General features: G+C 41.0%; 1 protein-coding gene across 1 annotated transcript; it reads right to left on the bottom strand.

Annotated features, from left to right (window-relative positions):
• Positions 1 to 4,384: 4,384 nt before the first annotated feature.
• On the bottom strand, positions 4,385 to 6,524 carry LOC110514401 (alpha-2A adrenergic receptor-like). The gene is made up of 2 exons (XM_021593814.2): positions 6,197 to 6,524; positions 4,385 to 6,057 (listed from the first exon to the last, which is right to left on the bottom strand). The coding sequence occupies exon 2, from the start codon at positions 5,856 to 5,858 to the stop codon at positions 4,539 to 4,541; it is 1,320 nt and encodes a 439-aa protein (XP_021449489.2). The 5' UTR covers positions 5,859 to 6,057; positions 6,197 to 6,524; the 3' UTR covers positions 4,385 to 4,538.
• Between the last annotated feature and the right edge of the window lie 6,961 nt (positions 6,525 to 13,485).

Raw genomic sequence — 13,485 nt, 5'->3', positions numbered from 1 at the left:
CTGAGTTTGAAGGTAGGCCTTGAAATGCATCCACAGGTACACCACAGGTACACCAATTGACTCCAATGATAACAATTAGCCTATCAGAAGCTTCTAAAGCCATGACATAATTTTCTGGAATTTTCCAAGCTGTTTAAAGGCACAGTCAACTTAGTGTATGTAAACTTCTGACCCACTGGAATTGTGATACAGTGAATTATAAGTGAAATAATCTGTCTGTAAGCAATTGTTGGAAAAATTACTTCATGCATGTGTCATGTGTCATGCACAAAGTAGATGTCCTAACCAACTTACCAAAACTATTGTTTGTTAACCTAAGTGTATGTAAACTTGCGACTTCAACTGTACCTGAAAATTCTACTCTGTGTACTTTTGATGTTACCAGTCTGTATACTAACATCCCCCATCAGGGCGGCCAAGAGGCCCTCATGTTCTACCTCAATGTACGTCCCCCTAATGCTCTACCCAGCACCAATTGTATGGTGGACTTGACTGAACTGGCACTACCCTCCAACTATTGTCTCTTCAGAGGAGACTTCTTCCTCCAGACCAAAGGGACAACGATGGGGAGTACTATGGCTCCTAATTATACTAACCTGTATCTAGGTATGTATGAAAAACAGCTGGTGCTGAATCCAGACCTTAACCCCTTTCTCTCCAATATTCTCCTAATTATACTAACCTGTATCTAGGTATGTATGAAAAACAGCTGGTGCTGAATCCAGACCTTAACCCTTTTCTCTCCAATATTCTTCTAATTCTGAGATATTCGGATGACATTTTTGTGATCTATACAGGCACCCAAGAAGAACTTTTGGAATTCCATGCTTACCTAAACTCTATGAATGAACACCTTCACTTCAGCATTAACTATGACCTTTCGCAAATCTCTTTTCTTGATGTGATGGTTATTCAGGACAAAACCTCCCTCTCTGCAGATCTCTATAGGAAACCTATGGACAGAATTACCCTCCTTAGTGGTGACAGCTTTCATCCACGTCCACTTATTAAAAATCTCACTATCAGTCAATTCATGCTTTACCCAATACTCACCATTGGAGATGGCATTTAAGGACATTATCAGGAAGCACTGGTACATTACTGATACCGACCCACAATTGAAACCCATTTTTAAATATCCCCCAGGTATGTTTTTTAAAAGACCCCCAAGCGTGAGAGATATTGTGGTTAAAACTGATTACCCACCAGAGAAAAGGGAAACGTTTTTGGACAAGGTTCCGGGGGGTAATTACAAATGTGGCCGATGTGCTCAATGTAGCTTCACATACAAATGCAACTCATTCCCCCCCCCCAATGTTATTTACATGTTGAAATGTCCTTGTGGTCTGTCTTACACAGGGAAAACCCATAGAAGCCTTAAGACACGGATCAGTGAGCACCGCAGCAACACACGGACAGGTGAGACAAAACAATCTGGTTGCTGCTCATTTTGTACAAGCTGGACTTCCTATTAGTTCTCTGAGATACATTGGAATAGAAATGGTCAAGATGTCACGCTGGGGAGGGGACACTGAGAGGAAGCTTCTTCAAAGGGATTCTTTCTGGATCCACAGGCTCAACACACTGTCTCCTCTTGGCCTTAATGACGAGTTTGACTTGAAACCGTTTTTATAGTTTCAATATGTCTAAACTGTGTTTAAAAAAAATCCTAATTGAATATTGTATGTGTATGTATATTACTGTAAATATTGATCACATTCCCTGTGTATGATCATATATATTGATACATTGAATGTTAACATTGGGAAACTATGTTATAATTTATTTTACCTATCTTACCTGTTTCAGGAAGTGATGTCACTGAGTACTGCCCCTATATATAGGACCTTCCGCCCCCACCTGGGTTATGGATGCCTGATGAAGACCTAAGGGTCGAAACCTTGTTGTTAATAAATATCACCTGGGAGCATGAGCAGCAGTGTGCAGCGTTTTCCTTCCTGTTGTCCATTAGTTTGCTTACAACTCCAGTACCTGAGAAAAGTACCTGGATGTGCGTATGTTTTTCAGCTTTGTACAATTCGTCATCACACCAATGCCCATAATCATATTGCCCTATTCTGCCCCGATGATATTGTTTGGTATGTTTGGGTAGGCCCCTTGAAAAAGCTGATGTTTTTTGCTGAAAGTGCACTGGAGGTCAGAATATTACGCAGGTGTGTTGGATTCATCATCATTTCCCTCCTCCGCTATACGGTATTATGACATCACCAGTGAGGCAGTCAGGTCAAATGTGATTCCAGCTCCACAGCATCTCCTCCTAACTTCAATTGATATGTCCGAGATGGCATGAAAGAGGGTGACATTGATTCCTTTATTTTGATTGGTTGGGCCCTCTTGGTGACAAATGAGCACTCAGGTTTGTTGATCTATTACCATGAGGGATGTGTGTGTGTGTGTGTGTGTGTGTGTGTGTGTGTGTGTGTGTGTGTGTGTGTGTGTGTGTGTGTGTGTGTGTGTGTGTGTGTGTGTGTGTGTGTGTGTGTGTGTGTGTGTGTGTGTGTGTGTGTGTGTGTGTGTGTGTGTGTGTGTGTGTGTGTGTGTGTGTGTGTGTGTGTGTGTAGGGAGGGCTGTAGACTTACCAGCAGGTCTGTTAGTTGAGCTGATTCATATGAGGTTCTTGTTATGTGGCCCAAGTGAACGAACACAGAGCGTGGTGGTTTGTTTGGAGTAGAAAATCTACAAAAAAAGTCTATGGTCTGTTTCTCTGCCTGAAAATGAGGGAACATAGCCAATATCTTCACACAGACGATATTGGCATTTAAAAACCATGCTGTGCTCCTCTATGAGCTAGGTATAGACTAACATTCTTAGCTAGGGCTAAACTAACATAACTAGGGCAAGACTAACATTCATAGCTAGGTCTAGACTAACATTCATAGCTAGGGCTAGACTAACATAACTAGGGCTAGACTAACATTCATAGCTAGGGCTAGACTAACATTCATAGATAGGTCTAGACTAACATTCATAGCTAAGGCTAGACTAACATTCATAGCTAGGGCTAGACTAACATTCATAGCTAAGGCTAGACTAACATTCATAGCTAGGGTTAGACTAACTTAACTAGGGCTAGACTAGCATTCATAGCTAGGGCTAGACTAACATTCATAGTTAGGGCTAGACTAACATAACTAGGGCTAGACTAACATTCATAGCTAGGCTAGACTAACATTCCTAGCTAGGTCTAGACTAACATTCCTAGCTAGGGCTAGACTAACATTCATAGCTAAGGCTAGACTAACATTCATAGCTAGGGTTAGACTAACATTCATAGCCAGGGCTAGACTAACATTCACAGCTAGGTCTAGACTAACATTCATAGCTAGGGTTAGACTAACATTCATTTGATGTCTTCTTTAAATGTGAGCTCAGTAGTTAGAGAGAGCGAGAGAGAGTGTGTGTTTGTTTGTGAGTGTTCTGCCCATGACCAGTCTATCAGGTTCTGGTTTGATGAGCCAGCTAGATCCACATCCTGGGTTTAATGATGCGTGAGGCGGCGGTACGTGGAACTCTAAATGATACGTTACTCTGCAACATGGATGAGACCTGCTCTCATAACTGCCTAACTACCAGTGTGTGTGTGTGTGTGTGTGTGTGTGTGTGTGCGTGTGTCAGTCTGAACAGACTGGGAATTAACATTGTTCCTTTGATTACAGCTGCTAGGCTATGTTCAAAATGGAACACTATTCCTTATACAGTGTGCTACTTCTGAAATGACACACTATATTCCCTGTCCTCACACTGAAGCAGTGTCTTTCAGCTCTTTCATGAACAATGATCAGTCTCACTTCTTTCTCCCGATCCCATTGTCTGTGTTCTCTCCTTAGCCATGAACTTAAGGCATTATTATTATTTTCATCAGAAGTAACACTGCTCTCTGTGTGTGTGTGTGTGTGTGTGTGTGACCACGTATACTATTGTGATGCTGTCATCTCAGAGTTGACCTTCATATAAGAGTTCAGAAACCATGACAATGGTCATTGGGAGATGTTTATTCTTTAACATAACTATGGTAACCCATTCTCCCAGTTGTAGCTTGATATCATATGAAATGGCCGTGTGTTTCAATAACAATGAATAGAACACACCAAGGTGGCTCAGAAAGAGACAATTATTTCAACATCATATCATAAAATACTACATATAGTATCATACTCCTGGCCACGTTTATCCAATATTGTGATTCAAACATTCACAAAACTGTAGAAAAACATTGGTTGAATGAACGTGGCTGGAATGGTTGAGCTTTTTTAAAGTCTGTATTCACAGGATAGTTTGTTTCCAAGCTGTGGTGTGGCGTAGTGCTGCCGACCTTTTGGAAAAACAACATTTTGATGCTTTTACTGCACGTACTGTAGTGGGTTTTAGTCTTTCCCCCAAAAGCCTTTGCAACATAAAACATGTAGATGTTTTGTCACAGGTACATTATTTGTTTAAAGCCACGGATCCGACCATGCACGATAACAATTTATATTAAAAAAAACAACATACAAACAACCAAAAAGTCCCAAGTCTAATCATACCATTCTTCGGTTATCCCTGCAGAGAATCTTTTTAAAAGATCTTCGGAAGTCATTGTTGAAGATTGTATAGATAATGGGATTGGCTGAACTGTTACAGTAGCCGAACCAGAAGAAGAATTTAAACAGTGTGTCAGGTATGTAACACGAGTCACAGAGCGCCGTCAGAGTGTAGGTAAAGAAGAAGGGGAACCAGCAAACGACAAAAACTCCAATGACCACAGCCAAGACGAAGGTGAAACGTTTCTCCCTGTTCTGTCTCCCCTTCCATCGACTCCCCTTAGAGCTCTGTCTCACCACCAGTTTAGGCAGCGCCGGGTGGTCCACTCCTGGTTTGATCTGGCTCAGTTTGGTTTTAGTCTTGTGTTTCTTCTTCTTGATAGAACAGGGGTTGTTGACCTGGTGGTCAGACGATGAGGAGTCCTCCATGTCCACGCCGTTTATCTCCCCTTCTTTCTCGTCCTCTCCTCTGTGTTCATCCCCCTCTCTGTCTCCTTGCTCTCCGTTGAGCTTCTCGTGACAAGCGTGTTGGTCACCTCCGACTCCCCCAGCTCCGTTCTCCTTCTTGCCCGTCACCGGCGACACTGAGGCCGCCATTTTGGGTTTCCGGTCGCCCGGTGGTACCCGCGTCCGTTTCTTAGCGATCTGATAGATCCGGATGTAAACGAGGATCATGATGATGCAGGGCACGAAGAACGAGCCGATACTGGACGAGATCATGTACCACTTGTCTTCGTTGATCTTACACACCGGCCCCTCCTCTTTATCGCTCTCCTTCTCCATGCTGATGAGGGGCGGGAACGAGATCACCGCGGCGATGACCCACACGATGACGATGATGCACTTGATCCTGCGCGGTGTCCGTTTCAGGTTGTACTCGATGGCCTTGGTGATTGACCAGTACCTGTCCAGACTAATGGCACACAGATGGGCGATGGATGCCGTACAGAAGAGAACGTCCAGTGCAAGGTAGATCTCGCACCAGACTTTACCAAAGTACCAGTAGCCCATGAGTTCGTTGGCCAGGGAGAAGGGAATGACCAGGGTCGCAACCAAAATGTCCGCCGACGCCAACGAAACCAGGAAGAGGTTCTGAGGGGCCTTCAGGGCCCGGCTAGTAAACACAGCGATGACCACTAAGACGTTGCCGAAGACTGTCAATAGGATGAGCATCCCGACCAGGATCGTTAGGGGCAACGAGATCTGGAGGCTATAGGGCGGACCCCAAAGGATGGTCTCATTGGTCATGTTGCTCATGATGGTCGTGCTTGTAAGAGTCTCATTGGTCACGTTCGTCATGTTATCCCACCCCGCCATTGATTCTCCTTAGATCCTCAGGGATCCAATCATGTAAGGTCAGCAAATGTCATCCAGGAGACCATGTAGTTTGCAACTGGAAGACTGGAAAGTGAGGGTGTGGGACTCTTCAGTGTTTTTGTTTTAGTTATTTTTCGCTCCATTGCATGTTGGTCGATCAAGAACAGTTTAGGTTGAATACAGCTGATTGTCACTTCATCTGAAAAATAGGAGGTGCAGAAGTAAGAATTTTAGCAGGAACTGGAGATGCCTTAACTGTCAATTTACACAAATACAACATAACTCTCTAGTTATGCTTTCCAAGAATATAGCAGGTACACACTAAATATAACTCTTACCTCAAGCATTGTGCTGTGTCACTTGGGTCCTTTTGAGTAGCCGACAATAGAATGGACAGTGAGCAACTTCTTCATGCAGGTCAGTTACCCGAATCCGCTGGCTTCTCACGCATCTCTTCTGTGTTCCATGGACGAGCGCGAGCTAAGGTTTCACAGTCAGTTTTCCTCTGCACAGCTCTGTATCTAAGTCTGTCTCACTAGCTGAGAGCTAATAGATCCGTAATCACGTTATCCTGTGGCTGCTGCTCCTGCTGCGGCTGTCGGTTCTATCAGTGGAGACTATCGCCCTACTATGCTACTGTTGGCCGCTCCAAACTCAGTTCTGCCACGCCCTCTATTTATAACCCCAACCTCCCAGAACTGGGTTGCTATAGCAGCACCCGGAGCCTACACCACGTGGAAATTAAACACAGGCTTTTTATTTACTTGGCGCGCGCCAACTCCATTCCGTTCACGAACCAACCCATTTCAAGCACCATTTATTGTCCCACCAACCATTCTAAAACTGTTAAAACGATATAGAAAAACACGAAATGGGCTGGGGTTCATAGTCAATGGTAAGATAGACTAAGCAGTAAACTATTGACCAGTTAACATTGGCTTTAGCCTAAGGTTAATAGTTAGCCTATAGGGTAAAATAACCAATGTCAGCCCATGTGATGGACGACCGCGAAATGTGAGTTACAGATCTGTCATTTTCATTGAAAGCAAGTCTAAGAAGCGATAGATCTGTTCCATGTGCACTACTTCTATGCTTCCTGTTCTTAAGTTTAGTTTATGTGTATTTTTTTTCCGGTTTTGCACACCCGCTTCAAACAACTGAAAAAACAATATTTGTGGTTATTGAAAACATATTTCATAGCAGTTTAGATGATACAATTGCTTGTTTTGTCACAAACTAAAATTAGGCTATAAGGATTTTAGCAACCAGGAAATGGCAGAGCGATTTCTGCATATTGTAACATATGTTATTGAGACAGATCAACTTGAAGAGTGATAACACCAAGAGGTAGGCTATGCCCAATTTAGCCACTCTTCCATTTTGGAACAGGTGCTTTCAATAACATAGCCTTCTATCAGTATAAAGCTTTTCTATCATATCATGTGTAGTTGGGGAGTGGAGGAAGGTGTTGTTAGTGTGATATCATATGACAGCGGAATCCTGTGTTTTGAGTAAACATCACTGCTAGTGATCATGCGTCAGCGTGCGGATGGAGCGCGAGGACACAGTGACACCTGTCGTCTTCTGAAAAAGCTTCCGCGCCCGGCGTCGGTCTCTCTCGGATTCGCTTTGGAAGAAATAGCCTGAGGCGCGCATTCACCACTGATGTTATGTGACATTCAGGATTGTAAAACCTACCGTTAAGTATCGAATTATACCACATAGTACTCTATGCTTTTACTGAAAACAATATGAACCATTATGCGTTTTAACTTTTACCTTTTCTAATAAGACCATAGGTGCTTCCAACTTCTGTTCTACCATAAAACGTTTTTAAAAATGCAAAAGCGTCACATATTTGACATGATTTAAATAGGTTAAGAAAGGACTATCCTAGATAAATCTTTAGGCAAGGTATTTGGTTAATGCACTAAATTGTAATGTACTCCGATGCAACATCATCATCACGTGCTAAGTGCAGTCCAAATTTGGACTTCCAGTTCAGATGACACATGAAGTACTGTGATACTTTACCAGATACTTTCTCCATTTTCTCGTGGTGGCTTAAATGGCAAAGGACAAGACAGAAGAGAAAAAAACGTACCTCACTTGTAATATGTCTAATGTAATGTATTCTGAAACCCCAGTCAAAAACCTCAATCTGACTAGAATTCAAATACATTTAGAAGTTGAAGGGTGAAAGTCATTGATGTTGACTGGAGTCGAGATGTGAGGGACCATGTTTTCAATGATCCAGTAGGGGGCGCTCTTGTATTGGGACAGGCAGAGCCGTTTTCGCCTCTCTGGGTACAGGTGCAATAGAATGGAACGTGTCGAGATTGAGAGGTACAATTTCCAGTTTTATTACACAGACCACATCCATCTACTTATTCATAATTCATCAACTGTAATATTGAATCAAAGTCAGACGTACCCATCCATATAAATAGAAAGTGTAATTATGTATATATCGTTTTTATTTAGACAGTTTGGAGACAGAGTGGGAGGCAGGGAAGCATCAGTACAGAAGAATGAGTGGATGTGAGATTGAACAGTGGGGAGTTGTACACGTGCCGTGAATGTTACCACTCGACTACAGCTCTACACAAAGTTAGTCATGTAGATATTCTACGTGCCTGTTATTGCTCTTCGATTGCGGTTTAGACCTTTCATTGGTCAGTCTGACGTAGCCTTACTGTATGCATGCATCCCAAATGGCACGCTTTTCCCAATATAGTGCACTACTTTTGACTGTAACCCTAGGGACCCTAGTCAAAAGTAGTGCAGTGCATTGTATAGGGTGCCATTTGGGATAAACGGTCATGTGCCATAAGTGAAATAAGAGGAAGATATTGAACTAATGTAAGACTGTATTGAAACAGCAAGACACTACCAGTCTATGAATTTGTTATCGCTTTATCCAATTGGACAATATAGGGGCAGTCTCCCACACACTAATTAAGCCTAATTGAGTTAGCTTTTAGTCCATGACCAGGCTTAATCTTTGGCCGGGAAACTGATATAGTGGTCAGTTATATTTTCTCATTTGAAAGAACAACACATCCATACAACATCATTTATACGTTCAAGACAGGGTAACCGTTTTCTTTATATTGAACAAGTAACAAACTGCACATTACAATTCATTGGATTAAAAGTACATTTATCAGTTTTTTTTCAGAGCTTAAATTCCACAATTTGACAAATAGTGGGAAAACCTCAAATAGAAAATGAAAACCAAAGCATTGTGCAGGCATAACGGGAGTAATATACAAACATCAGAACATTCTGAAATGATAAAGTTTGTACACTCGAATGACAACAAATGACACACATGACACGTTTTTCTAGGTACAAAAGAGACATGAGAGAAAGAACAGCCCAGTCCTGAACATATGAAAAAAGGCACAATGTTGCCTCTTTTTGAAGTATAGGAAACATTTCAACTGCTTTTTCTGGGGGGGGGGGGGGGGGGGGGGGGGGGGGGGTGGTTGTTAACTGACTAACATGATAATAATCAATTCCATTTTAAATTAAGTCAAGAAGTACAAAATCAAATTCCAATGCCCCTCAATGCTCCTCTATGTAATTTCAGCAAACATCAGGAATTAACTGAATTGAAATGGATCCCTGCTGACTAACATACTGTTCAAAGGTCTCCAGCTGATACTGCTGTCTATAAGAGACAGAGATATTGAATGCACTTCACTACCAAAGATATATACTGAACTCATTTTTACCTTTAGCAAAAGGGCCAGACAATGTAGCTAGGGCCGGATAATGTAGATAATGCTTCTAGAATCTACGTAGCCCAAAAACATTCTGGGCCTAGACAGTATAGCAACAATCCAAAGCCTATATGAGTTTAGTTTTTCATTTAGCTTCAGGCAACAAGTTTGGGCACTCTACATATCAAGTGTTCCAGAGTAGGTGTGCTGCTGATCTAGGATCAGTTTTGCCCTCTAGATCATACTGAATAAGATTACATGGACAGGTGGGACCCTGGGCCAGTGTTCAAAAAGCATCTCACAGTAGGAGTGCTGATCTAGGATCAGGTCCATATAATCTTATTCAATATGATCTAAAGGGTGAAACGGACCCTACATCAGCACTCTTACTTTGAGACAGACACTTGGGCTGCGTTTAAACAGGAAGCCCAATTATGATCTTTTTTCACTAATTGGTCTTTTGACCAATCAGAGTAGCTCTGAAAAAGATCTGATGTGAAAAAATCGTGTGTGATTGGTCAAAAGACCAATTACTGGGAAAAAAGATCAGAATTGGGCTGCCTGTGTAAACAGTCTAAGTGCCATTCTCTTCTGTATGATTGGGATTTTGAAATTGTGCCCTTGCTGTGCTTGTGCAAATCATTGCTAAAAGGTCATATACTGTGCAGGACTCTTGGCTTAAATGCTGCTTCATGTGTTTTGAAAATAAATACAAATTCAGTTACAGAGAAGAAGGAAAAAAAAGAACAAAGACAGAAATAGGAATTACTTGAGGACATAGGCAGCTCTGTTCTGCTCTCTCAATGTGACCGGCAAACAACCAACCAACCATGTTCATTTTGCAGTACTTTTTGGTGAAAGCAAAAAAAAATTAAATTAAATTAAGTCACTTTTTTTTTTCAATTTGTAAATGTTTATAGGTTTATTAATTAAAAAGATGTATGTACATGCAGAACGTCAAACATTGCAGTTTGTCACCCATTTTGCAAACTTGAGTCTGAATAATTTTCTTTACAATGGGTCGGCTTTGATTAAAAATTGTGTCATTTACAACCAAGCAAACAAATCCTTTTTCTAATTTCATTTGCCAAGTAATATTTAGTAAAGGCATGTCTCTCGGTACTAAACAGTAGGATGTTAAGGTCAAATAAATATGTAATGTCACCATTTTTCCAATATTCTTACATACGCTACTTGGACCATGGTGGCCACCGTAGTCAGGTAGTCACGTCTGCATATACTGTACTCATATTGGTAGACAGAAAAGAGAATCTTTAAAAAATAACGTGGTGTTCTAGTTCTGGAACATAGTCAATCAATCTCATTTCTGACCATTAAACAGTCAACTCACTTGTTATGTATAGGCCTAGGGCCAGGAGTTATTCCTAACCCTGCTGTGACCTGAGAAGGGGGGGGGGGGGGGGGGGGTCCTGGGCCATATAGTTATTGTAGCCAATAATACAATATTAGCCTTCGTTTTTCCTGGTCAGGTGACTGGTCACATGAAAGGTTGGGGAAAGCATTTTATATCAAACTGATTTTCTGTTTTCCGTGAGTAAAAAGAGCCGAAAGTGACTGAAGGTCTGACTGGGTGAAAATTGAGGGAGAGGTGATGCTTGGTGCACGACTTAAGGAAGTCAAATGAATGTTGGTTTTTGCTACAACCCCCGTTGTAACTAACCTGATTCAGTTTATCAACCAGCTAATTATTATAATCAGGTGCGTTAGTTTAGGGTTGGAGCAAAAACCTACAGGACAGTAAGCACTCCAGGAACAGGGTTGGAGACCACTGGTATAGGGATTGTTTGGGGTGGCCTGTAGCTAGCATGGAATCTGAACTGAATTGTGTTGTTTCACTATTGCTCACTAGTGTTCCAGAATAATGAAACTGAACACAGAATTCAGTTTGGAGAGTGCTTATGTGAACTGTCAATCAATCATCAGGTCAGGTTAAAATATGCATGCACAGAGCAAGAAAGGAAGAAAGGACAGAAAATGAAAGTTATCTACTACAGCCACAGACACAAAGAAGGGTTAATAACAAAAAGGTTTAACAGTTAAGGCTGCTTGATAAAGAATAGGTAGGTAAAGCATTGCTGGCTGCACAATGTTTCAAATACTGTGAAATGTACAAAAAAAAAATCGACAGGAAACATTTTTGCAGATACCAAATAGTAGCAACATTAGCTGGTGTTCTATATACAACGACTCGCCACACCAACGTAGTTCCAACCCAGACAAAACCCATGACAAATGATTTTTCAACATGCTTGGTTTCCTACACAATAGTCAGGCAAGAAAAAGGATTGAGACACAAAATACATTTTGCTAAAATAAAAATGGCCATGATTATTACACACTTTATGACCCAAAATCAGACGATTGAAAAATAAACACCACCTAGTCGTCTCCAAATCATTAGGATGGATCAGAACAATACCTCTTCGTCATCAACCTCAGATACAACAATACAAAATATGACCACCCCCAAACCTAGACTGTCACACGTTTCTTTTCCAAAAAGCGTGTTTTAACTTACATTCCTTGTTTTGATAAATGCTTTTCTGAATGACGACGATTATGTCTCAGGTTCTCTAGACATACGTCAGTCATCCACCCCTCACCTTGCAAATGGCACATAGATACAAATATGAACAAAAACAGACTCAACATTATACGGGATAACAGCGTTTCTCTCGCTGCATACCCTAATGCACCTCTCACTGAAGGCATTTTCACAATGATTCCATGTTGTTTATAGCTAAAACATAAATACACAACCAATCCCCCAAAACAATTTAATTTTTTAAAAATTATATTTCTTCCGAAGCTTTTTTAAAATATAAAACCAGGAATGCAATGCCTCTGGTGGTGTTCTTTGAGCGTGAACGAGAAGAAAGCCCTTTTTAAATTTTTTTGTCTTTTCAAAAAAGTATTGTGTTGTAACTGCGTCGTTATAGGCTCAAATATGCACCTTGGTTTTTCCTCGTTGTACGTCGGTCCAAACAATTTGATCTGTTTGAAAACCACCAGACCTCATGTGACCCCAAACTCAGAGGTCAAGGGCAGAGGTCAATCTTCCCAGCCAGTGTACTGTACGAGTCTTGTATGTTGATTTTGTTTAGGATAGATCTCACTTTTCCCGCCCCATCAATCGTTTACAGCATATTTTTCAAGCAGCAACAGGTTCTGCTGGTAGGATTAGAAGCAGCAATACATTTTGTCTGGGTGTGTGCTCTGCCCAGGCCTCGTTTTTCTTAGCAGTCCACAACCCACATCGAAACACTAATCGTAAGCTGCTGCCAAAAAACTAGACCCACACTTGATTGAAAATAAATACTAAAAGATGATTGAGTACAAAGCTTGGACGCAACACGTTCATTTCCAAAACCAAAAAAGCTTTTGGTTTGATCTACCTTAGTTGGGATTTTAATGTACAGTCACATGATATAATACTAACCCAATACAGTGTCAAAAAAATTATAGTAACAGAAAATGATTTACATTTTACAATGTGGATCTCAATGAATTGCAATAATTTGACAAAACATTTTTGCTTGTAGTACATATGAGCAAGATATGGGGTACTTTAATACATTTTTAAACATATCAATAAGACCCTTATTGGACATACACAGTTCAAGCTAATATTTTCCATCAAGATTGATAGGACGAAAGCCAAAACGTCTGAATTCGACGCTCCACATACTTACTAGTTTAGATTTATTTTGAGCTTGTCATCTCATCCTTAATATTCATTTGACACCATTATAAAATATACATGATAAACTGTTCAAAGAGATAAAATACTTCTTCACTGTGAAACAAAAATGCCCCAGTTCAACGTAACCATGGAGATATTGTCATTGTTAAAAGAGGATGATGCCAATGTCATTTAG

This window comes from Oncorhynchus mykiss, chromosome 13 (genome assembly GCF_013265735.2).
Source record: "Oncorhynchus mykiss isolate Arlee chromosome 13, USDA_OmykA_1.1, whole genome shotgun sequence".
NCBI classification, from domain to species: domain Eukaryota; kingdom Metazoa; phylum Chordata; class Actinopteri; order Salmoniformes; family Salmonidae; genus Oncorhynchus; species Oncorhynchus mykiss.
The sequence above is the reverse complement of the archived record's forward strand: the minus strand, read 5'-3'. Positions and strand labels throughout refer to the sequence as shown.

What these genes read in the sequence shown, in the direction of transcription:
- LOC110514401 (XM_021593814.2), bottom strand. Translation starts at nt 5,858, where the DNA reads ATGGCGGGGTGGGATAACATGACGAACGTGACCAATGAGACTCTTACA.